Source organism: Anopheles cruzii, chromosome X, assembly GCF_943734635.1.
Source record: "Anopheles cruzii chromosome X, idAnoCruzAS_RS32_06, whole genome shotgun sequence".
In the NCBI taxonomy this organism is placed as follows: Eukaryota; Metazoa; Arthropoda; class Insecta; order Diptera; family Culicidae; genus Anopheles; species Anopheles cruzii.
This window is the reverse complement of record NC_069143.1, coordinates 5,918,395-5,942,889: the sequence shown is the minus strand read 5'-3', so window position 1 is coordinate 5,942,889 and position 24,495 is coordinate 5,918,395. Positions and strand designations below refer to the sequence as shown.

General features: G+C 44.3%; 3 protein-coding genes across 5 annotated transcripts; 1 reads left to right on the top strand and 2 right to left on the bottom strand.

Moving 5' to 3' along the window:
* Positions 1-1,891: 1,891 nt before the first annotated feature.
* LOC128272933 (probable 2-oxoglutarate dehydrogenase E1 component DHKTD1 homolog, mitochondrial) lies at positions 1,892-6,134 on the top strand. Its single transcript, XM_053010825.1, has 7 exons — positions 1,892-2,274; positions 2,716-3,414; positions 3,495-3,904; positions 4,023-4,448; positions 4,523-4,946; positions 5,024-5,625; positions 5,731-6,134. The coding sequence occupies exons 1-7, from the start codon at positions 2,184-2,186 to the stop codon at positions 5,830-5,832; spliced, it is 2,754 nt and encodes a 917-aa protein (XP_052866785.1). The 5' UTR covers positions 1,892-2,183; the 3' UTR covers positions 5,833-6,134.
* On the bottom strand, positions 5,858-9,161 carry LOC128278207 (TBC domain-containing protein kinase-like protein). Its single transcript, XM_053016886.1, has 5 exons — positions 8,957-9,161; positions 8,103-8,862; positions 7,216-8,018; positions 6,860-7,131; positions 5,858-6,772 (listed from the first exon to the last, which is right to left on the bottom strand). Exons 1-5 carry the CDS (start codon positions 9,159-9,161, stop codon positions 6,305-6,307), a joined length of 2,508 nt encoding a protein of 835 aa, XP_052872846.1. The 3' UTR covers positions 5,858-6,304.
* A 1,548-nt stretch (positions 9,162-10,709) lies between these two features.
* Positions 10,710-23,723, bottom strand: LOC128270774 (syntaxin-binding protein 5). 3 transcript variants are annotated; one of them, XM_053008195.1, is made up of 23 exons: positions 22,269-23,723; positions 20,225-20,322; positions 19,955-20,143; positions 19,739-19,873; positions 19,590-19,653; positions 19,272-19,479; positions 19,106-19,181; positions 18,852-19,012; positions 18,312-18,777; positions 18,164-18,242; positions 17,972-18,088; positions 17,738-17,874; positions 17,469-17,655; positions 15,583-16,084; positions 14,024-14,140; positions 13,766-13,888; positions 13,557-13,682; positions 13,286-13,477; positions 13,086-13,194; positions 12,445-12,531; positions 11,858-11,953; positions 11,649-11,773; positions 10,710-11,465 (listed from the first exon to the last, which is right to left on the bottom strand). In XM_053008195.1, exons 1-23 carry the CDS (start codon positions 22,410-22,412, stop codon positions 11,203-11,205), a joined length of 3,801 nt encoding a protein of 1,266 aa, XP_052864155.1. In that variant the 5' UTR covers positions 22,413-23,723; the 3' UTR covers positions 10,710-11,202. The 3 variants fall into 3 exon arrangements, with proteins under 3 accessions (XP_052864155.1, XP_052864170.1, XP_052864162.1); XM_053008210.1 differs by lacking the exon at positions 15,583-16,084 and adding an exon at positions 14,791-15,013; XM_053008202.1 differs by lacking the exon at positions 12,445-12,531.
* Between the last annotated feature and the right edge of the window lie 772 nt (positions 23,724-24,495).

The window sequence follows — 24,495 nt, the reverse complement described above, 5'->3', positions numbered from 1 at the left end:
AATTAAGATACACGGTTGAAAATAAATTGGAAACATTCTGGGTTTGCCTAGATAAGAGGACAAAGAGCACGAGTACTCGATACACGTTATGAGTTTATTTTTATACAGTTATTCTAAGGTTTTTGACACCTCGTACCAACCACCTCCAGCAATGGCCATAATCTAACGACCAAGATCAGTGTAATCCGCTTCGAGTGGCCATTTGGGCCTCAGAACAGTGAAATGTTCATTGGTGTTATGCGGCCCTCGGCGCCGTCCAGCAGGCGCGAGCGCACTTCGGCACCAGCACGTGCTCCGGTGTCTCTGGCACGCCAGGGCATGCTGTGCAGTAGGGGGACTCGGTGAACGTCATGGCGTGCAGGTACTCCCTGAAGAATCCGTGCCCGGAGAGCACCTGCGTCAGATGAAAGCTCACCGTCCCGTGGTTCCTACTGCACCATCGCTCGACGTCCGGGATCACGCGGTGAGTCCATCGGACGAACCGGCTCGCCCCTGGTTCCGCTGCCGCCGAGTCCCACTCCGCCTGCCATCGCCCATGGTCTGTTCACTTCTTGGTGTCAATAGTTGTCAACATACTTAAGTGGACGCGGTTACAAAGTCAAGATCATCTCGCACGTTTCATCGTCTTTTACCAGCACTTTGGGATTACTGCAAGGTAGCATCCTTGGCTCGTTGCTGCTTATCGTTTTCAAGAAAGACGAGCAATTTAGAGCTGAGCAGAGATAACTGCAGTGTTACTAGTTTTTCACACGTTCGCAAATCCCTATTATGTTCAATTATCTTCTTCTTCTTCTTATTTGGGAGCTACAACCGCTGCGCGGTCTTGGCCTGCACCAGAGACAATGTTAATCTCTGATGCTCTCTGTAACGGATCGTATTTTTTTACGTTGTCGGGGGCGGGGTTGTTAGCCCCGCGCCAACCTCCTGTCACACCGGTATCGGGAACCGAAACCATGGCCGGCTGCGTGACAACCGGTCCCGGGATTCGAACTCAGGCCAGCTGCGTGACAGCGACCGGTGTTACCGACTGTTCTATCAGCGGGGGTTAAATTCAATTAGCGGGGATGTTCGATTATAAGCTGGGTAATAGTGATATCAAACGCTCTGACTGTGTGCGGGATCTAGGCATCCTACTTGACTCTAAGCTAAGTATTGTTCAGCATGAAGTCACTTTGAAGTTACTATCTCTAAGGCGTACAGATAGTTAAGATTGTTAAGACAGTTATGAGAATGTATAAGGTCTTACCTGGACCTGGATTAATGTTTTTCATAATTGTGGTTCATTCGTTTTTCGTTTTGTCGAAATAAACTTTTTGTTTCGCTAGCCATTATATACCGACAAGTCAGGGTGAAACTAGGGAAAATGCGAATGTTAAAGTTTATCGTCAAAGGCCCCTTTTTGTATGGTAAAAAATAAGCACCAACGCACGACGCTGAAATAACTACCTTTAAGTTTTTCCATCCAGTATGAAACATTTCGTTTGTTGGTTGGCTCAAAAATAGCGCAGGACGTGGCAAAACGTTGGGCTGGGGCGCTAGGAGTACTATTACCGCCACGCTTCACGTTTGTTTGTCCGATGTTTCCATTTCCCTTATTAATGGGGAATATGTATGTTCAAAATAATGTGCGCTACAATTGCATATTGCATAGAATGCACGAATCTGTTCTGTTTTATCCACCTTTTATTCTCGCAACCACCCACTCCCTTCCCCCCCTTTCCCACCACACACACACACACACACACCTCAGCACGGTTCCGCGTGGATGTGCGTAAGCTTCCTAAGTGCGCGGCAGTTGGCGTTGGCCCTATCTTTGAAACGCACTGCACGGCGCACCAACGCTCAGTGTCGATTTGACAGCCGCTCCGGGTGGTTGCGCCGGACGATCAACCCCAAGAGTTGCTCAGTAAGCGGTTAGTGAGAGCAACCGGCCGTAGCTGCTGCGATAAGCATCACTGTCGCCGAAAAGCCTGGTCTTGCGGGTGCGTTGTTATCTTGCCTGGCAACTCTTGGCGCCGGTAATAGCTGCGCACTGCAACCTTCCGCCCATGTATAGGTGGTGACCTTGAGTGAAATCGAGAGCCATCGCGGAGCGATCAGCAATCAACGTTGATCAGCACAGCGCGTGCTAACGATTATTCGTCACAGCAGCAGCAGCAGCAGCAGCAACAACAGCAATAACCATGCAGCTTTTACGGTTGATGTTGTCGCGCGGATACCACTCTTCGAAAGGTGTCTTTGGCTACTGCCCACGCTCACTCCCGCAGTATAAAGGTAGGTGATCCATGTTTATCGCTTCCAGCTGCTTCGGCGCGTTCTGGAAGAATATAAATACGATCTTCGGTCAAGCCTGGAGACAGAGCCTTGAATAGCTGGGCGTTCGAGGTGGGTCGGATCGAGTTCGGTGAGATCGTTGTAGCCGGTGGCCGATAAGAGCAGACGGTACTAGAGTCGTCCTGCTCTTGGGTGCCGTTGCCGTGTACCGTACGCGTGGAGTGCGCGGCTATCACAGTCCAGCTCACCGGCCGGGCGATGATGAAGACTATTAATCGCCAGGGAGGTGTCACGCGATCAGCTCGCGAACGTGATTGCACTTGGCTCGAGATGGTTTGTTTCGCGTGTCTCTAACGACTTTTCTTTTTTTCTCTCTCCATGTATCTCCTTCTCTCTCTCTCTTTCTCTTTCTCTCTTTCTCTCTCTCTCTCTGTTGGGCAGGAACCAGTGAGGACGTGCTGAATCAACGGAATCGGAACAGTAATGCGTACCGGTGGATCGAAGCGTTTCGGAACCATGGTCACCGGATGGCCACGATCGATCCAGTGCCATTTCAGGGACCGCTGGCCGACGAAGAAACCAACTCACTGGTGCTCGACTACACCCGTTACGGGCTGGCTGCGTCCGATCAGGTGGACCCAGCTGGATTGGTGTATCTGTCACCGCCACAGGCGACGTTGTCGATCGGTGAGCTGGATCAGGTGCTACGCACTCGCTACTGTGGCACGTGCAGTATCGAGCTGGCCTACATTGAGGCGGAAGAGGAGCGCGAGTGGCTGATCGAACGGTATGAACGGCTCCTTACCGAACGATCGCTCACCGACGCTGACCGGCTCGAGGTGGCCGAGTTGATGCTGAAATCGCAAGCGTTCGATCGGTTCCTGGCAGTTAAGTTTCCCACCGTCAAGCGGTACGGTGGTGAGGGCGCCGAGAGCATGATGGCGTTCTATCGGGAGCTGTTCCGGTGCGTCACCGAAGCCGGTCTGCGCAACGTTGTCATCGGCATGCCACACCGGGGCAAGCTGAATGCGCTGACAATCATGTTTGGCACGCGCCCGGCCAAGATCTTCCGGAAGTTCAAGGGCTACCCGGAGTTTGCTGAAGGAGTAAAGGCGATGTGCGACATTGCTAGCCATTTTCGTGAGTCCGCTGAGCCACCACTGACCGACACTGTGTAACACTGTGCATGCTGTTGTTTCTGCCCCAACCTCCAATCTCAGATACTTCGGCCGACATTAGCTGGAAGGGGAAGACGTTTCATCTTAACATGCTGCACAATCCGTCGCATCTGGAAGCCGTCAATCCGGTCTCAATGGGCAAGACTCGGGCCAAGCAGCTCGCCATCGGCGACGGAGACTACGGTAGCGGTACACGTGATGGCACCTGGTCGAAAGCCTTGAACGTGCAGGTGCACGGTGATGCCGCTTTACCAGGGCAGGGTGTGAACCAGGAGTGTCTCATGATGGCGCAGGTACCCCACTTCGATGTCGATGGTACGATCCACCTGGTCGTAAACAATCAGGTGGGATTCACCACTCCGGCCCAGCGTGGACGCGGTACGCGTTACGTTTCCGATCTAGCCAAATCCATCATGGCACCGATCGTGCACATTAATGGCGACGATCCAGAGGTACTACCCTACCTACCTACCCTACCGCTACTAACACGCTACATTAAACACCGTGCTACAAACACACGGCATCGTGGCTGCTCACTAATGCACGGTTTTCCTTCTACGTCTTCGGCAGGCGCTAACCTATATGACGCAGCTGGCCGTCGACTATCGGCAACGGTTCGGGAAAGACTTCTTCATCGACCTCAACTGTTTCCGACGCTGGGGCCATAACGAGCTGGATGATCCGACCGTCACCAACCCGCTACTGTACGAGGTGATCGTGCACCGCCAGTCGATACCGGATACATACGCCCGGCGACTGATCGATGCCGGCGTACTAGACCAGTCGGATGTGGATGCAATGTCGAAAAGTCACCAGAACATGCTGACAGCCGAGCTGCAGGCGTTGGCGGAGTACGAGCCCGAACGGAGCTACTTCGAGAAGCAGTGGGCCGGCATGGAACAACCCGGCAACGAGGTCACCGTATGGAACACCGGGCTTGATTACCGGCTGCTGGACCACGTTGGACGGGCAAGCGTCGCCTATTCGAAAGATTTCGTCAGTACCCTTAGCATGCACGTAATTACGAGCACAGTTTTAATGCGTTCGCCGGTGTGCTTACTCCATTGCAGAACATTCATCCCCATGTGAAGAAGACGCATGTCGATACACGGCTAAAGCGATTGGCCGAAGGACAGCGCATCGACTGGGCGACAGCGGAAGCGTTGGCAATCGGAAGCCTCATGTACCAGGGCTACAACGTACGTTTGAGCGGCGAAGATATCGGCCGCGGTACGTTCGCCCAGCGGCACGCCATGTTTGTCGATCAGCGCACGAACGAGATTCACATTCCACTCAACGCCATGGCCGGCGGAGGTTCTGCCAGTGGGCGGCTGGAGCTAGCGAACAGTATTCTGTCGGAAGAAGCCGTGCTCGGCTTCGAGTACGGGATGGCCATCGACAGCCCCAATACTCTTGTCATCTGGGAAGCCCAGTTCGGTGACTTTTTCAACGGGGCACAAATAATCATCGACACGTTCCTCGTCAGCGGAGAAAGTACGTCTACGGCCATTTCTCTCCCTGTTACTGTCGCTTTTTTCAATTAATGGCGTTGACTGGATGTCTCCTTCTAGCCAAATGGATGGTGTGCAATGGGTTGGTGATGCTTCTACCGCACGGTTATGATGGTGCCGCGTCCGAGCACAGTTCCTGCCGCATGGAACGGTTCTTACAGATGACCGACTCGTGCGAATCGCACCCGGATGGAGACGATATCAATCTGCAAATCGTGAACCCTTCGACACCGGCGCAGTACTACCATGTGCTGCGGCGGCAGATGATACGTAACTTCCGGAAGCCGCTGGTCGTCGTGGCACCCAAAACGCTACTTCGGCTGTCGGAGTGTGCTTCACCGCACGTCGACTTTGCCCCCGGGACACACTTCGAACCAGTGTTGCCAGACGCCGTGGAACTCGATACCAAGCGCGTCCGGCGGGTGGTGCTGTGCAGCGGCAAACACTACTATACGCTGCAGCAAGAGCGCAAAGCACGTGCTCTGTCGGATGTAGCGCTACTGCGTTTGGAATCGTTGTGTCCGTTTCCGGTTCAAGCACTGAACAATGAGCTCACCAAATACCCGAATGCGCGAGAATTCGTCTGGAGCCAGGAGGAGCATCGTAATATGGGCGCATGGACATTTGTGCAGCCACGATTTGAGAACATGTGTGAACGACGGGTAGGTGGAAATAACACCAGCACCAAACGAAGCATCATACATCCTAATTAACTAACTGATGAATCTTGGTGCGGTAACTCCGCATCCTGCTTTGCTTTTCCATAGCTCCAATATTGTGGACGACCGGAGGCGGCGACTGTTGCAGTTGGTGTTGGGCCCTGGCATGCACAAGAAGCGGAGATGGTGATTAGGTCTACTTTTCAATAATGGTAGTCCGGACTAATTCGGTTAATGCATTTATTTCCTAAACACAATTCCCTAAACCCGCTCATCCGGGCTTTGTTCAGAGGATGTTTAGAAAAGAAAGAGTAGCTAGTTTTTATCTAGGACACAAAACGACTAGCACCTTTGTGACGTTGCTCAATATGCTTTCGAAAATGAAGAATAATTTCCACCACAATCAACCACTGCGGTAAACGTTACAATTAAGACAGTTATCTTGGCAATTTTAGTCCAAAGATTTTTAGCTTAGAGTTTTAGTTTTTAGTTATAGTCCTTCTTTATTACTGTCTTGCATAATGCACTATTTTATTAAATGTTATTTCATAATGCGAATTTTAGTATTGTGTATAGCCTTTGTAGATCATTCTTTTCCTAGTTAGTAGCCGGTGTCAACATCACGGGTTCATCTTTACTTTGCCACTTACAGCAGATATTCAATTCCGGGTATTTTTTTTTGTTACTCACCGAATGCCCACAACGGTGTCATATGCCGGGCAAGTGTATTGATATAATCGAACGTTTGCAGTATCAGTTTGTTGTCGGTGCGGTAAATCGCTTCGAAACCTCGGTGCAGAATAGCCACATGCGGTAGGCCACTGTCGACGAGAAATTTGGCAAACAACAACGCACTCTGATGCGCGACACTTACAACAATAACAATCACAGACGGCTGGCGACGCAGGTATGCCTCTAGCTTCGGTACGTTGAGTGCCTCGAGCCGACACTCCTTCAGCGATACCGAGCTGAAAGGTACGTTGATGCTGTTCTCGATCGCTGCTTTACGATAGTCGAGATTACTGCGAATGTCGAGGACAGCCGTGCTGGAGTGACGATCTCGAAGCAGACAAATCAAATCATACACGCTGATCCTAGGATGCAGCTCGGTCTGTACGTCTCGTAGATCAGCCTCGCTGTAGTTTAAATCCTGTAAGTAAGGGAAGCGTTATCGTCAACAACATTTCAACCGGAGTAACTTTGTAGCTGTAACATGATGTGTGTGAAGGGAACTTACAAATTCATCTGGGGCTTCCTCGTGTAAGGCGAACTTCCGGTACGTAATGCTCTTGGGTGTGAACTGGTACATCGTTTCCGAGTCATTCACACATGTTTCAATGACAATGTCGGGAAGATCGCTGAACAGTAGAATGCACTCATTGAAGCCCGATTTTAGTAAAGTGCCCTTGAGCTGCCTCAAAATTGCAATGCCGATAAAGAGCGGATAGGAACTATCTCCTAGAATCAATTTGTCCCAGAGATGAAATATTTTATGCAGCGGAAACACATCTAAAAAAAACATGAAAGAACCATTTTTGTTGTTGTTAGTCAAAACCACCAGCGACCGAGAAACATATCAGCAGCACTACTAACGGCTAAACATTGTCAGAAACCACGGAATCGCGTACAACTCGGGAATAAAGTTGATGCCGTGCAAGTGGCGTGCCAAAACGGGTTCGTGGAAGAAAATCAGTTGAGAAAATTTCACCAGATACTCCTTAATGATCGACGAGTTGTCCTTTAGAAAAAACAGATGCAAGTATTTAGGAATAAACTTGTACAGACTTAGAAACGCCCGCTCCTCGTTGTTGAAGTTGAGAAAAAGGAACGGTGCGGTGAGTGAGTCTAGCCCCTGCCAGTAGACGTACTGCGGGTGCGCAGTAACCCAGGCCTTCAGCAACCGTTTGAGCTTAGTGTGTCCTTCCGGTGACGAAAGCAGATCGTTGTACTGATGACAGCGCGGTATGTCAACCTCAATCTGCCTATCGGTGTGCGTGGGGCTGCACTTATCCAATCGTTCGAACAGCCCGTTCTCGACAACACCCAACAAACAGGCCCATATCTGACCGCGGAATAGCGGGGGAATGTCTTTGGCAGCAAATGAACGCAATAGATCCTGTGTATACGGGTAGCCCTGGTGCAGGGTGCTAAGCAGAACGTTGCGATGGAACTGGTAGATCATGTCACGTTCACGAATGACGAGCGGCAACTCAGTCTTGAAGATCGATGATTCTAGGTAGTTGTCGCTGCTGTAGATGAGCGGCACGTAGTCCTCCTCTGGGATTGAGACGAGCCGCTCAAGCAGCGTGCTGAAGTTGAGAAAAACCATCCGGTTGTCGTGTAGCAAACTCTGGCTCTTCGGCGGGCAGATAGATTTTCCGTTTAGGAGCACCAAGCTGGAAAAGAAAATTATTAGACGGGAAGGACACACGAAAGAGCTTTGCTTAAGCAGCTTAGCTCATGTGAAAGTAAACTCATACTTTGGTAGCAACAGAATAGGCGCCTCACTTTTGATCAGCCCCTCCCGTTTCAGTTCTTGCTGTACATCGCCACCAGCCAACTGCCAGAGGTAGTAGATTTGACCGAGTGGTATGTGTCTTTCGATCAGCGTCAAGCTACTCAACTCCATTGGTGATGTGCACTCCGTTTGCAGAAAATCGAAAACCGGATCCTTAAGAGCATCTTTTGGTAACGGTCGGTCAAACGGAGATATTTGAAGGAACATCTCAATGATTCGCCGTAGCCCAGCATCGAGCGATTCGTACGCCCCTACCCGAGAGTGCTCTCGGGCGATCTTCTCGAATACGTTCTGCGTATTGGTTAAACTCAAAACCTTTCGTACGATCTGCGACACTTTCAGCGGCTCCCACAGCCGACAGCCAATCGCCAGCTCGGCCAACATGATACCCAAGCTCCAGACATCAGCCTTCGGATTGTCGCGGCTGCCAAGCAGAACTTCCGGCGCTTGGTAGCACACGTTTCCAACCGGAAATGAAACGTAGCGCCCTCCGTACGTCATATGGTACTGCCCGTAATTGTACAGCTTGACGCCAAATTCAGGGCTTACAAGCACATTGGTTGGGTCCAAGTTGCGACTAACAAGACCATGTCGGTTAAGGTGACTTAGGGCAGTTAACACCTGATAGCCGATCCGCAGCAGCGTTTCTTGTTTGTTGTTCTCTCCGATGAACGTTTCCGCCAGCGGACTGCCCACATACTCTTGCACGATGATGGTACGCTCTTGGCAGTTGGAGCATAGGAAGGAGAGAACACTCATTTTACATCGTATCCTTATACGAAGGATTGTTCCGCTTTGCCTTCGGTCAGCACTTACCGTGCTTGCCACGGATCACATCCAGATAGGTGCACAGGTTGTCATGTCGGAGTGCCTCGGACTTTAAAAGCTGCGACCGGCCAAAGATACCGATCGAGTTTGGAGTTAGCGGTAGTCCATTCGTGCCGCAACACTCATCGTTCGGATGCGATTTGGCAAAGAACGTGGATACCGAGATGCGACAGTTGAATTTCGCGAGGGCCATCTGGCTGTCGATAGTGTATCCGTTGAAATGGGTGCCACTCTGGCACTCCGTTAGTGCGCGTCGTTCGCCCGCGGCGATGGTAATTTTCATTACTCGAAGCTTTTGCTGATAAACAGATGTGTGAGGCAAAGTCTGAAAGGCTACAGAATATCTTGCCTTGCACCGATTGCCGTATGCTTCGAGATTCTTTTAAGAAACCAACACCGTTTTCTATGAAGCCAGTCCCTTTTTTATCTATTATTATTATCAGGATGGACAGAACCTTATAAAACAACAACTTAATGTTTTGAGCCCAAGTTGGTGCACTGCACTGTGTTCGAACTGACGTTCGAAGCGATACTGAGGGCCACACGATCCGTAAAATATAAAACGTAAATAAATTGTGACGTGAAATCGATCAACTTGTGACAAAACCTTTGTGGCTCAGCGGACCCTGCAAAACATTACTGCGGTGCCACACGGCACATAACAACGGATATAACAGCCTCCTACCGCGACAATTTTGACAGTAAAGCGGTCAGTAGGTGTCAAAAGCGTTGTGGGTCAGCAGACCCATAACGTGTTACGCGTAACAGTTATGCACAGTGTGGCAGCGCAGTAACACATAACACGAAACAACGAGCGTTTGTTTACAAACGTAAGGATAATGTATGTTCTTATTTGTGAAGTTTTTTTATTTTTAACTATAATTTTTTATTATATTGACACATGCTTACCGATTAAGTGTCAAATTTTGTTATGTTATGTTATGTTTTGCATCGTGTGGCTCCCCAGAAACAGATAAGCTGGAGCCACACGAAGCGTAAAAGCGAGCGTAAAATTAATTTGTAATATCAAATCATTTACGTCTATGTCAAAAAGTTTATGCGTTCGCGGAGACGTAAAAACAAGCGTAAAACCGAGCGTAAACACTGTTTGCATACACTTTGTTTACAAACAGAGGATAAGAGGATAATGTTAGTTCTTATTTGCTGGTACAGCAACTAAATCAAAAAAAACAGAAACAATATTTCAGAAATCAACTTACCTCTTCGAATTCCATTTTCACGGGCCAAAAACACGAATGTAAACACGTTTGACATTAAAGAATAATGTCAAATCGTTTTCTTTCGCTTCGTGTGGCCCCAGATAGATTTAAATTTTCAAAGACACTTGCTTACTAGCACGATCACATTTTGCCCCTATAAAGTGAGAGGAATAAATACTCGGATCCGCAAAAACTAGTATACGTTGATTTCTCTTGAGTTTTCCGAACGGGAAGGACTTTACACGATCCCCTGCTCCAGCTCCGGTAAGCTTGCTCGGCCGGCACTGCCGGCACTTCATATTCTCATGCCTCGCTCATACACTGACAATGGTTTCTTCGAGTTCAATGCATTAGGTGTTATTGCAGAGCGGAGGTGTTAACGGGAAAAACAAATCGGTATATGATCTACTAGCCAGACATGCCGAATTAATCTTTTATTATTTTTCACAATTTTATCATTTAATTTCAAACATCACCTTTTCTTTTATGTTATAAATCAACAACACGTTCAGTATACTTTTTTCAATAATAGCTATTTATTTTCAACATATGTACAGTACACGTCATATCAAAATGTTGTATTTACAATGATACGCAACGCACAATATTTTTCTTATTCTGTTACCTGACACCACTTGTGATCCGAAAACTACCTGGCAAACACTTTCATTATATTACTGAGTAATGAGTTTGTCCTTTCATTATTTCATCGAAAAATAATTCAATGCAACATCATATTTAATAGTTTTAATGTAACATCCTAAAAAATTTCAACGAGTAAACCGAATGCTAGTTACTTGCGCTTATTTTGTTGGTTTGTTATTTTCATCCACTGGTTTGTAACATGTTCATTTCATTATAAGCTGTTTGTTTTTTTTTTGTTTTTCATTCTAGATTACGTCCGCTTAACAAAGGGATATTATGTGAAAAACGAAACAAAAAAAAACAGTCATTTGCTTTCATAATTCATGGGTAAACCATGAGAGATGAAACACCATTCACCGCAACAATGAATTATAATTGGTACCATTTTTTGTCCTTATATTTGTTCATTAACAAATGAGCTGAGCTGGAGAATTGCTGTGCCTCATTAGCCATCCGTTCCGTACGTTCCTCCAGCTGACTAAGCTTATCTCCACGTTCCAGCATTAGCTGATGGGCCTTACTGATCTCGGAAGTTGCGGTACTTGTTCTTGAGTTAAGATCCTGTATGCTTGCGTTTGGCCCTGGAATATGTTTCGCTACCGAACGGTTAGCTTTGCCGCTGGACTCTCCAACTAGAAATCAATAATAAACATTTTCTAAATTACAATCGCATTATCGAAAATTCAACGAATATTTACAAAATAAAAAATCGTAGAACATTTGATATACATATTAGACATACGTATGTATATCTATGTATGATTTGATATGTTATATAGCATATGACAAATATGACAAACAAAAAGTAATCTTACATAATTCTTCTCGATCGAGGTTGCGCATTCCACCACCAAAAAGGCCTTTGAAAAAGCTTTCTTTGGGTGCTTCTGGCATTTCGTGAGGTACGTATAGATCGCCAAGCATATCGTTGTACTGATGACTGAAGATAAAAAAATGATTTGTTTTCAAATTACTGAATTAACTATCTAAAGTACGCCTGCGACCGCCTTATTGTAATACATACCTGAATTCTTGGCAAACGGTAAACTTCTGGATTTCGGTGGGTGTGACTAAATACAATCCATGGCCTTTGTTACTAAAGCTAAACGTCCTTGAAATCCTAAAAATCGTGAATAACCAAGCAATTAAACATAAAAATCGATTAACAGATATATTTTTTTATAGTTAAGTTTTGAAAACATATGGAAGAATTATATGATATATTTGAACGCCACAAATGTCATAGTTAATATTTCCAGTGTTCCCAATATTTGAAAGCATGTTTATAACAACGAAAGTCACGAGTGATGTAATTAATTACAGGTAGAAAATGCCGCAATTGTAGCACATCTCATGCACGGCTTCCCTATACTTTCAAACACACGTTAACTCTAAATTCACCCATCAATAGTATAACAATGTTTTGAACATAAACATAGTTTTATAATTACTAATTTCAAATAAATATTTCATGATACACCTTTCTCATACAGCTCAAAGTTGTTGTTTTTTTTATTAAGAGAACGATATCGCATGTTACTCAGCAAAGGAGATATAGGAAGAGAAGGCATTCTCGTCTTTGCGAGAGGTACTTAGCGCATCATCACTTACACATTCGAATCTTCATTGACTATAAGTTGTTGTCCCCAAATGGACAGCATAGGATCCACCACTCCCTGTTTACATTTGGTTTGGAAACTGTGTGAAGAAACGTGTTATTTAATTTTTCTAAAGCATACAGCAACTGATGAGAAATATACTTTCGTTCAAAGCAGGGCATCAGAAAACAAAACTAAAATCTATTATACAATATACAACAATCAACCGTATTTGGGATGTTGTCAGCTGTTCCAACAATTACGTTTCGAAGAATATATTATGTTCTTATATTATCTAACATTAGTAACCATTAAAATAGTTTTTATTAATTGCTTATTTCAATTGATAGGAACATGTAACCTGTCATCCCTTAACCCATGCATGCAAGCCCCTGAGGTCAGAGATTTGTTTGTCCAAATTTCATATCAAGTATTTTCGTATTATAGGGCAAAACAATGTTATTTAAAAAAAACTGTGCTCCACACACTATAGTACAACACCACGAACAGCTACCGAATATGACGAATGCAATACTATGCCGTTCAGTGCCTCACGCACCAAAAAATTAGGAGCTGAATTTAACGTTGCTGCTGATCACATTCACCAAGGACGTGACATTGAGTTGCTGCGTGGAAAAACTGTTTTTAACCTACCTTAAATCGGCCAAAGGGAGAAAATCAATTTCCAGCAACGGTTTCAAACTGGGCAAGGTAAAAACCATAAGATGTCCGTTAGACGCATAACATATCAGACAAACGCTATCTACAATAGAGGAAACAAAAAGATGTTCAAAGAATGTTAAGAAAATGATCAAATCAAATAGGTTGTTGCAGTTATGCTACTTTTTGCTTACCTTTCATGCTAATTATTTCTGCCTTCACGATAAAATCAAAATCGACCAGTTTCTTCCGATATACGCAGTTTTGACTTGGTAGTGCATACACACCGGCCTGCTTCTCACTTGCTATGACAATAAATTGTCGATCACATAAGCCATCTGGGTTGGTAGGGCTCATCTTGTTAGATGATGTTTTGGTTGGTGTTCCTGGCGCGATGAAATGTGCAAGTATAATTATTACGTGCCCTAATCTCAAATGATGTTATCGTATGGCAACGCAACATACTTTCCCGTTTCTCTTTTCCATCTTTTGTATCTTCTCTCCATGTTTCAAATGCATATGGAATCAACGCTCCGTTGCAATCCAATAGAGACATCGAAAGGATAGACCCTTTTAGGCGGAACATGGCCCCTGCCGGTAACAAAAATAACCACACAATAATTGATAAGATTTTAGTGCATTGGAACGCAAGTCTCATGAAAGAACAACTATACCTGTAGGTGCCGCTTGGACAACATTCGCTTTCCTCAGATCATTCTCCGGAACGGATAGAGAAATGGTTAGGATCGATCCTAAACTTGTTCCTAACCACGCAGTGGGCAATACCATTGAGGGATCTAAATAATCAATCAATAATAAGCAATAATTTACATTTATATACGTTATGTTGTTATGTTTGCTGTAGTTTAAAAAAATCCGCGAACGCTCGTGTACAACAACATACGGAATAAGTATCTATTACGTGGACTTACCGCTTTTTTTTACATAACTATCGGCAAAAGCCAAACAAGTCACAGCCTCCATTGCATTATTTTCTAAGCTTGACATAGAAGATGAACGAGATCTCGAGAAAGAGCTATCCAATTTATCTGTGGAGGAAAAGAACGAACACAATAAGAATTGCAATATCGTTTCCTACGTGGAAGACGGCTAAAAGTGACGATTGGTGTGACGGAAGCATATAAAATCCTATTAATATTCTTACAGTACTGAAATTATGTTATGTAAAAACAAAGAAAATATAAAATCAAAAACGATTTGCTATTGTAATGAAAATGTCCCTAATTTTTTCGTTATTTTTGAACGCTTCCTAATAGGGTACGGAGTATGCACACGGTAGCTCTGCTTGCTTGGTCGCATCTACTTTGGCATGTAACATCAGCAAAACGATGAAGATATGATGGGAGATATGAAAATATTTTCTTTATCTGCATTTTGGTATGTTTCGTGTCACTTCTGGATGTACCATAAACAACAAATTGTAAATATCGGAACAAACTTTGGCAGAGATTGGCATGCAGTTGACTAAAGCGATTACGTACAATATCAAAATAAAAACCACTTCACAATCGAATGAAACATCATCTGGCATCACTGCCGATAAAAACTTTAGTAAAGCTGACGACCCGCTCGAATGCCGCAATATGATTCAATGTGCGAAAAAAGAAACCAAATCACAACTTAACCAGACATAACGAAATCAGAAGAACAAAGTAAAAGCCACTTCTTTCGCGCGCACCTTGCGATCGTGATTTCCTGACAGAGTCTGTCAGACCCGTTATTGTCGTGGATCCGCCTGCTCCTGCTCCGGTACGTTTGCTCGGACTACCGGCACTTGATATGCTCATGCCTCGCTCATACATTGACAACGGTATGTTCGAGTTCACTGCATTAGGTGTTGTTGCCGAGCTTGATGTTGTACCACTTCCGATTCCTCCGCCTCCACTAACGAGCCCATTGATCTATTAAAGGATACAACATAAGGACAGGTTTTTGTTTGTTTTAAACCAATGTTTGGTAGGTTGATTAATCCACGTCCCACAGGGCCCAGAAAATAGCAGAATGCCGTATGTGGCGCATGCCCTGCAAACGTTGACAACAGCTCACAAGTGAAAGATATAGTAGTACAAAATGCACCAAAATGCAAATGTACAACTGTTACGAACCCGTATTTTGCATTGTGTCAGCAGGCCAAAGCAACAATCAAAAATGTGTTTGACTTGGTGTAAGAGGATGATATGCATAGATGAAAAACAATGGAACAGTCTCAGCTATTGTTGGCTGCATTTGAGCACTAAAACGCACTCAATTCACGAGCGAACACACACAAATCAACTAGATCAATATATTCAAGTATAGCACGGATGAAAGGTGATGGAGTTTTGCAACCGAATGCATCCTAACTTGATGTATACGAACGAGATGAGAGATACTCAGTGGCAATAACGCATTTCGCATTATATAAAGCTATGTTTTTCTTATAATGCGTGTATTTTGTTTGGGTGGTTTTCGTTCACTATGAAGTACTTACTGTAGTTTCGCACCCACTTCGAGAAAGTTAACGATTCTAAGAATGATTTCTTCACCGGCTTTTTGCAAGGTACGACCGTGTCCGTCGAACTCAGCTTGGCCGCTCTCGGGGGCTTTGGTGGTGCGCAGCCGGACGCTTGTAGCACTAGAACATCGTCTTGCAGGGCAATGCTCTGGATGCTATGCTTTGCGCTACATCGCGGCCGCCTTTCGGTGCGGTCCGACGGAACATCATGGGAGCCGTCATCGACGCTACGTTGTACGGCACTATCTCCTCCATCATCATCATCATCATCATCATCATCATCATCATCATCATCATCCTCATCGTCCTTATCATTACCATGGCCATCATCCTCCTTCTCATTATCATTAATATTACCATCAATGATTGTGTCATTGGAAGCGATTGCCAAAGCCTTAAGCGCGTCGGACACCGGCGCACCACCACCCTTTTGGCAAGCTACAACCTCCGTGGACTGCTTTCGACCTTTGTAGCTGAACTAGACACAAATAAATTTATTCAGTGAGCATTGGGCCACAGTTTGTAATAAGTTTCTTTTCGACTAATCCAAATTGTTGTTAAGGTGGCAGAGTTATGTACATCTGGTAGAATAAAATTATGTTTTTAGTTTTATGACCACAATGGTACATAATGACAATGTTAACGATATTTGTAGATACATTAATGGATTGAACAATAAGAAACATAACACACACGCACACAGACGCACAGCAGGCGTAGGTGGTTTTTGTTAGCTATCTGTCGATGTTGGCACCCAAACCCAAAAGGCCAGTTAGTTATAATAATAGATCGCGGATAACATGTTCCTGTACATACCCAAGCAAAAGACCTGTTAATAAGGCGTTGAAAAAACATAGCAGACCACCCAAGCAAAATATACAGATGAGTCCAACTTTGTGATTTAATGCACAATATCTTTCGTACAACACTTAACATGAATCTTTAAAAAAAACAAAACTTTGTGTAAAATATAATATGTGGACATATGGTTTACACCCAACAACCATATAGTTGAAACAAGTGACAAAGACCTATACCCACGTGATGAGGGGGGTTTTACCAATGTGGTTGAGATGATTTCATACCGCAGTTAAAAGGTGCATTTTTTATAACATCGTTGTTCATTTTTTTTTTAAATATGACTAGAAAAACAAACTACTCCCCCCCACAATCCCATATTGACCATCCCCCCATAAACTAGAAAGTGCATTGAGTGTTTAAAGTATTTGCACATCTACACTTTCATCCAATTGCTAAGGTGTGCGGTCAATCCAGGTCCTCCTTTCATCAGCGGATAATTTCTCTCCTCCATATCATTTCCCATGCAGGTTGCATTAACAGAAAGCACTACGTGCGGAGACAAACTACTGTAAGCTTAATGACACCTGCTCGTGCGACGCATTAAAGTATTTTCGACGTTGCTTTACACAAACAATGCAAAAAGTAGTGAATAGCTTTCTTTGAAAAATTACATGAATTCCCATGTCAATACAGTTAAGAGCATTAGATCCGACCGATTGTGAAATTCTGTTTCGCCTTTCGCATGTTTGCTCGTCCGTTTTGCAGTAAAACGTGCTTATTCATCATTATATTATGTTATTTCTTAGCATTGGTTAGTAAGTAATGTTTGAAATTTCAAGTGTTTAATTTATAAAAATTCGATCCACATTAGAATACCAGGCAAGTGTGAAAATTGCAATATGTTGAAGAGACTCATTTGCTATTCCTCAATAGACACACAACGTTTGCAAAGCCTTGTTATTTTTACCTGTTAGTTATTAATCTATGTTCATACTAATATTAGACTCTTACTACTTTATTGTACAAATTTATGTAAAATAAACCAAACATCATTCACTTACCTGATCTATACTAGGTGAACGCAGCGAATCATCTTTTGATTGACTGTTTTCCAAACGCTTCGGACTTCGCGGTGTTTTAGAGTATGGATCCACTGAGCCGTAAATTTCTTGTGTACACACATTTAGGACGCACACCTTCTTCACTATGTCCACTATCGTTAAGCCGTACTCATTGCCGTAAGCCATTCTGTAATGCATAGATATTCAATAGACGATGTGTTAAGAATCAAAAGTGTGTTTGAAAGTTTAAGTGCTAGGGTTGATATTACAATCCATAGTTAGAGTTGATGGTAAGTGCAGTAATCTGCACGCTACCGCTAGCCCACGAAGAAACACATACAAGCTGAGCCTGAAACCCTGGCGGTTTTCTTTGTGGTCCTGTTTTAACTTTCAGCAAACTGCAGTTCTGAAAGTGCATTAAAAAGACCAAAGGTTATTATCTGTATGGATTCACTATACATGCGTAAATACGTCTCGTGCGTAAAACATGAGAGCGAGCGTACCTTTTTATCATTTTCAGTTGAATCAACATTTTTTGGCAGTGATTTTGGTATAAACTCACATTCCGGACTGCCTTCAAATTCGGTCAATGTTTCCATGGTAAACGGAATATCCAACGCCTGCTCCGGAAGAGACGTTAAACATGTATACGCAGAACGTATCCTAGATCATTATGTGTGTGCTTTCATACTTACAACAATATCTCCTGTACTTTCCGCGCGCCGGAACTTGAATAAAACCACATAACCGCAATTGCAAGCAACACAAAGTTTTCTGCAAATGAAACAACAAAAACAACTTCTAGCAATCGACTATGAACCGTTTCGGCACACGTTTACGTACCTCGACTCTGCGCACATGGATAACATTGAAATAGCCAATGGATCGTCCTCATTAAGGTCCAGCGATCTCACTCGAGGTTTTTCGAAAATCTTGGATGTTTTCAGCTTATACAACACCTGCAACGTGCCTGCGCTAGAGTCCCAAAATTTGATCGACCCGTCTTGGTGACCGGTGACAATGATTTCCGAGTAGCTGCAAGACGTAGGCTGCCATTCACCGCCATTGATCGGCCACTCACGCTCAGAGTAACCAGAACGACGGTTAGTCGCTGCACTGCGACCAACCGAGTAGAACGCTGGTACTAGATCGGATGGACAGTCGGCAAGATAGGTGCAGCACGTGATCGGCGATTCATGTAAATCCATCGAATAAGGCGATTCGAAGGTTGGATAGCCTGCCGTCAGCAAATCGATGAGCACCAAATCATTCTGGAGCAGCACCGCTACAGCGTATGGTTCTTGCAAGTCTGTAAGAATGAGTGTTATTACAGTGATGAACTATTACGTTACACACGTAACATGTAATAAATATGAAATTTACCACTGCCCCAGGGGCTTTCGCACATAGTCACAAAGTCCACAACACTGTGCTCCATTTCCAAAACGGTTGTCGATTTTCCCTGCACCATAACTGTGATGCAATGTGACTTCGAATTACACTTTTCCGTCGGTAAGCCACCCGAGAAAATAGTAAATTGATCTCTGTTGAATTAGTTCGACGAAAAAAAGAGACATGTTTCGTATTAGTGATTGCTGCCTGTACTGGAAATTTTTTTTTCACAGTTTAAACCATACCCTAATCTATTCGTTTTCACTTCGACTTTATGAATTGAATTGCAGCTCTCAGTTTTTCCTTCCTTGTTCGTTTTAGCTGCAAAAAGGCAGATAATTATATTACTTGGATTACACTGAACAATTGGGGTCCGATACAGACCACTGGGTTTCTTGTCCCTTTGCTTACCGTGAGGAAAATGATGAGTTAAGGGTTTCGGTGAAATTTTCAAAGGCCACGTACATAAAGAACCGTCAGTGTGTGATGTTATGAAATGTTTGCCTTCGTGATGCCAGGAGCAGGAACTGAGCGGCTCTTGTGACAACCAACGGAATTCCGCACATTTGGCTCGCATATCCCACAGAACTAATTGACCGGACTCGAACCCTATTAGTAACTATAGGGTAGAGTTATAAGAAGAAAAAAAACCCCGAAATTAGTTCATTGTATTGTTCATCGAACTGCTATAGGAAAGTGGCATTTTTTTTCCACTAACCGTTGCATTACCTTGTTCGCATCCAACGGATTATCGGACAGATGCACAACCGCACCCGGATGTGTCTTACGGATTCTACAATAAAAACAACAAGTACCGATATTAATGTTATGGTATGTTTCAATGTAGTTACCTATACGTATGGGACGACTGTTCTTACGGATCGATCGCTTTATTCCAATTGATAACGTATCCGCTAAGAGAAAACGAATCGATGTGAACAATGTGTGTATTTCCCTTCTCAGTTCCAATATACAACCACTTGGTTCCAATAGGCAAATGCAAACGAGTTATTCTGAAAAGAAATGGGTTGATGAAACAAATATTAATTAAGAAAGATGATGTATGAAAAAATTATAAAAAAAATTAACATTACCGCTCCCTTTGAAACTTCAGGCTTTGCACCACTTTGGGTATTTTCGAATGGAAATTCCATAGATGAAGAGTATCGTCAGCAGTGGCGGTCACGAGGGCGCCTTCGTTAACCAAGAATTCAATCAAATTAACAGCGCAAGCCGATTCTCCTTCATGTTTCACGTGAGCATCAACACCAAATTTTCCCAATCTAAAGAATTGACACAATCGAGAAATAAAGTACGGTAAAATAAAATAGACTGCAAGTGTAGGTTCTTTACTAGCTACGTACAGTCGCATAGAACCCGATTTGTCGCCAACAGCCAAAATCCTTTGCACCGGGTCGAACGCCAGTGCAGTGGGTGAGAATGGAAATCCATGGCGAAATGTCTGAAAATGATTATAAAATCAATATTCGTTGTCAGTTAATATGTTTGATAAGCAAAAGCCAAAATCCAGGATTTTTGCGTCGAATGCTTGAACACTGAATTAAAATGTTCTGTTTTATACAACATTTAATCGAAATGGGGATAAAATAAAACGAAAGGATTGACACGATTCATACCATGTGCATTACAATTTCATATCTGCCGCTTTATTAGTACTGTTGATTGACAAGATTTTGTACACTGCTGCTTTCATCCTCTCATAGCATAAATTGAACTTAATCAACGACGATTTACGTCGCACATTGTGTATCGTATTTTTCAATATGGTTTTATTGTAAAAAAGTTTGCAAAAAACAACGTGAAGATGAAAAACATCATTTAGTTCTGCGCACACTCGCAAAAATAGTTTTGCTTCCAATACTGATATAGATTTTCTGCGCAGTATAATTTTCGGCGAGTACGCAGACAAACATAATGCACTGTGCTTTTAAAAAAAAGAGCAACATAGCTAGGAAAAGATAAACGAGGAAGTAAAAACAGATTTATTCGTTAGTCCGATGAACGACTATCGTAAATAGATATTCAAATTATTACTCAAATTGAACACCCTTACTCCCCCATCCAGCTTTTTTTGCTAACAATATCCTCAGTGAAGTGCGTTATTATAAAGCATTGGATTTTGTGCTCGCTTGCCTAAATCAATCTATTCCTGATGTTTACTGGTGAGCCATTTCTATTCGCCATGGAGAATGTCGTTGACGGAAATAGCCGCGTGTGTCTTATGATATGTTCAAACCTACAATACCAAATAAGGCACACAATGGCTACATCAATCAACTAATTAGGCATAAGTGAAACCCTCGAAAGCTCGCTTATGGCGTAAAACGGATGAGGTTCAAGTGAACGTAGACGATCGAATGTATGTTCTATAGATGCGACAGGAGAATAAGATTCTTCAGGATAAGATTCAGAACAGCGCCGGAACAAACTCCCCTAGCTTCAATGCAAGTTGGTGCGGCGTGTAAATTATAAGGGATGGGATGGACTGTTAGTAGCAAAATGGTCTAATGGAGCAGCACACATGCGCACGGAGCACCATCTCCATCACCATGTATGGTCGGTTTGGAAATGCGATTAGTTTATGTACAACAAAAGTCGATCTATAGCTATGTGTAATCATTATCCTTCATGTTGGAACTATGTACAGTTTGAATGAGTTTCTATGGGTACTTTTGTGATACTATTCAAGCCATATTGAAACTGATACTTTTGTTCTTTTTGCTTTTAGTATTTATAAAAAGTAAAAAGGTGACATACAAGTATTTTCTTCTTTTTGAATGGATAAATCAAAATCTCAGGGCTAGAAAAACAATATACAACCTTTTCTTATGGATGGCTGTTTGGTTAGCGTTCGGAGAGTTCATTCTCTCGATGTACACTAATTCTGAACCGAAAGACACGAAAACTGAATTGATTCCTTAATCACGTGTTAAAGAGCAGAGCAGTTCGTTTTTCGTGCCATTGATAGATGATTCCGATCCGAGATTGCTTTTTGATTGGGAGCTTCCGACGAGGTTTGATTGCTTGGGACGCTTGGTTGTCACTTTCGGATAACAAGGACTCAGAGAAAAATATTGTTTTACCATATGTGAGAACAAAAAAACAGAAAAGTGTGGTCGTTGGATTGGAGCTTAAAAAAATAATAATTAAGGCACACCCTTGACCGCCCATGATTTGACCCACAGCATCGATTTGACGCCAATGTCAGGAGGTATGATCCCGCACCATACACTTGTATCGATGTTGCACGAACTAGACAACGAAATGCCACACCCAACCCGGAGAGTACACCCAGTTGTTGCGGCATATTTATATATATAGATAGATAAACTTACTGAAACAATAAATAGAACACGAAAAATTGATCCTCAATTCTGCGATAGTTACCTTTTTCAGTTGAAAGTGTTCCGGGCGCAACGTTTCCTGGATTTCCTGTTCAACGCAGGACTTTGCCGCTCCACCGACGGACGTCTGTTGATTGACCGAGGACCGAAACCCGTCCAACACTCCCTTGAAGGTGAACTTCTTCATCTTTTGCTCTTACCCAGATGGTGCGTAAGGATAAGATACAACGAGGAGAGCGTGTGGCGACTGAACAGGAGACTGAGTGGAGGTTTCACGTCGGACCAGGGAGGTGTATGAAGTTGAAGGGGGATTTTGTCACAGAGCTACTATACAGATCGTTACGTGAGAAAACAAAAAAAAATCGCGTGGCTACGCAATCGAAAAACGCGAGTTGATCCTGGTAATCAATCAATGGCGAACGACGTGTAAAGCCATCTGTTCTTGGTATCGGAGTAGTAACTGTTTTTCTCCGGGAAACACATAGTTTATGCTCCGCGAAGTTCCGTCGCTGGTGTCTCTACTGCTGCTGCTACTGCTACTGCTACTGCTGCTGCTTGATGCTGCTCGGTGCTGCTTGGTGCTGATGAACGTCAACACGCCAAAGTACGGAAGCACGCTCACTCTTGTTTACATACTCAAGAGAATGGCTCTTGTGGGTGCGCCCCGTTCTGTGCGGTTTTGCTGCTTTTCCTTTTTTCTTTTTTCTTCTTGCAACCCCACCCCGGGGGCACGCTTTCGGTTGCGATTTTAAAGCCGTGTCCTCAGTGCAGCACTAAATACACGGTCAAAGGGAGGCGACAGTGCGACGATTACGAGCGTGCCACGACCACGGATTTGCAGTGGTACCGCTGTAGGCCGAACGGGCTTAGCAGCAGTAATGATCCGTCCTCTGCAATGGCTCGGGGGGGCGCATCAGTCTCTGCGGTTCCATTTGACCATGACTTGGAAACACTCATGGCACAGCGAACGGAACGAAGCGGTCAAACTAACAGCAAAATAAAACAACAGCGGGCAACTTTGGTCGGCGAATTGCAAGTGGGTGGAGGGGCGTCTGCACACTCTTCACTCTTCCTGACCAACCCTTCCAAGCGCTTGGGTGGCAGGCGCAACAAAGGATACAGGAGCAGGAAATTGTAGAGCGCGGGGAAATCTGGGATGGTTGGGGTTGGTGAAAAACTGTCCGCCCGAACAGATTTTGTCCACCTCGCTCTCTCGCTCTCTCACTCGCTCGCTCTCGCTCTCGCTCTTTCTCTGCCTCTTTCTTTCTCTTTCTCGGACACACCGTACCGGGCAACGCGGTAGCGGTCGATAACACTTTTTCACATGCTGCTGCCGAAGAATTTGGGAATCAACAAAGGAACAGCCAGATCGTTACGGCCGTCGTTGTTTTTTGGTTTGTTTGTTTGGCGGTCTGGCGACTTGGCGACCTGGCGGCTGGCGTACACTAATAATCGTTATGCTTCTTTGCTCTGTGCGTCGGAGGTAAGTATTTTGCACGCGTGAACAACAACTTCCCGGGACCGCGAGCACCACACTACAAAGGTGAGTCTTTCTGTTTCTCGGCCGAAATGCACACACATACTAGCGCAAACTCCAACAAGCTATGGGCCCGATATCACACTTTTGCTCGAACACTGTTGCCCATATGACGTGTGCGCAGTTCACCCGGTCGCACCCGACGGAGCCGATGCATGCGAGTTGTTTCATGCTTCGGTATGTGTCCCTATGGTGGCTGGTTGAACACTGGCCGTTGTGAAGTAAAGATGGTGGAAGGGGCAAAGCTACTGCCATTTTTAGAAGACGGCGCCTTTCTGAATCGGGAATTCCAGATCGGTTAAACAACAGTTAAGGACATCAGCAACACAGCTTCACTCGGTACACGAGCTGCTAATATTATACTGAGCTTCATTTTTTAATGCAGCTTGATGTTTTTTTTTACTTTCATTGTTCGCTGAAGTCAGTGAATAAGAAAGTCCGGGCAACTCATTTGTTAAGTGGCCAGATTCGTTAATCAGCAACCTAACTGCATGGCCTTGAAATGGAAATGTTTACTAACTGGCAGCCGCTACAAATTTATTGCCTCGACTTTTACGAGCTAGAGGCTTTTCGAGTTCCCCCCTTCACTTGCACACAACTTCTGCGTTATTCCACGCAAAATTAAAACTGCTTCGAAACCGCTTTTTGCGCGCCACGTAGAAGGCGCGTTTCATGGTCAGTCGACAAACCATACGGTGTTAGCTCTACTCGGCAATATGTATAGCATTTTATT

Bases quoted from the DNA above. Each gene is read 5' to 3' on its own strand.
- LOC128272933 (XM_053010825.1), top strand. From the start codon at position 2,184: ATGCAGCTTTTACGGTTGATGTTGTCGCGCGGATACCACTCTTCGAAA. The intron at 2,275-2,715 runs GTAGGTGATCCA...TCTGTTGGGCAG, and splicing joins CTCACTCCCGCAGTATAAAG to GAACCAGTGAGGACGTGCTG. The intron at 4,947-5,023 runs GTACGTCTACGG...GTCTCCTTCTAG, and splicing joins GTTCCTCGTCAGCGGAGAAA to CCAAATGGATGGTGTGCAAT.
- LOC128278207 (XM_053016886.1), bottom strand. From the start codon at position 9,161: ATGGCCCTCGCGAAATTCAACTGTCGCATCTCGGTATCCACGTTCTTT. The intron at 8,019-8,102 runs GTATGAGTTTAC...TTTCTTTTCCAG, and splicing joins CCTATTCTGTTGCTACCAAA to CTTGGTGCTCCTAAACGGAA. The intron at 6,773-6,859 runs GTAAGTTCCCTT...CCTTACTTACAG, and splicing joins AGGAAGCCCCAGATGAATTT to GATTTAAACTACAGCGAGGC.
- LOC128270774 (XM_053008195.1), bottom strand. From the start codon at position 22,412: ATGAAGAAGTTCACCTTCAAGGGAGTGTTGGACGGGTTTCGGTCCTCG. The intron at 17,656-17,737 runs GTAATATCAACC...TATGCATTACAG, and splicing joins ATCAACTCTAACTATGGATT to AATGGCTTACGGCAATGAGT. The intron at 11,466-11,648 runs GTAAGATTACTT...ATTGATTTCTAG, and splicing joins CCTCGATCGAGAAGAATTAT to TTGGAGAGTCCAGCGGCAAA.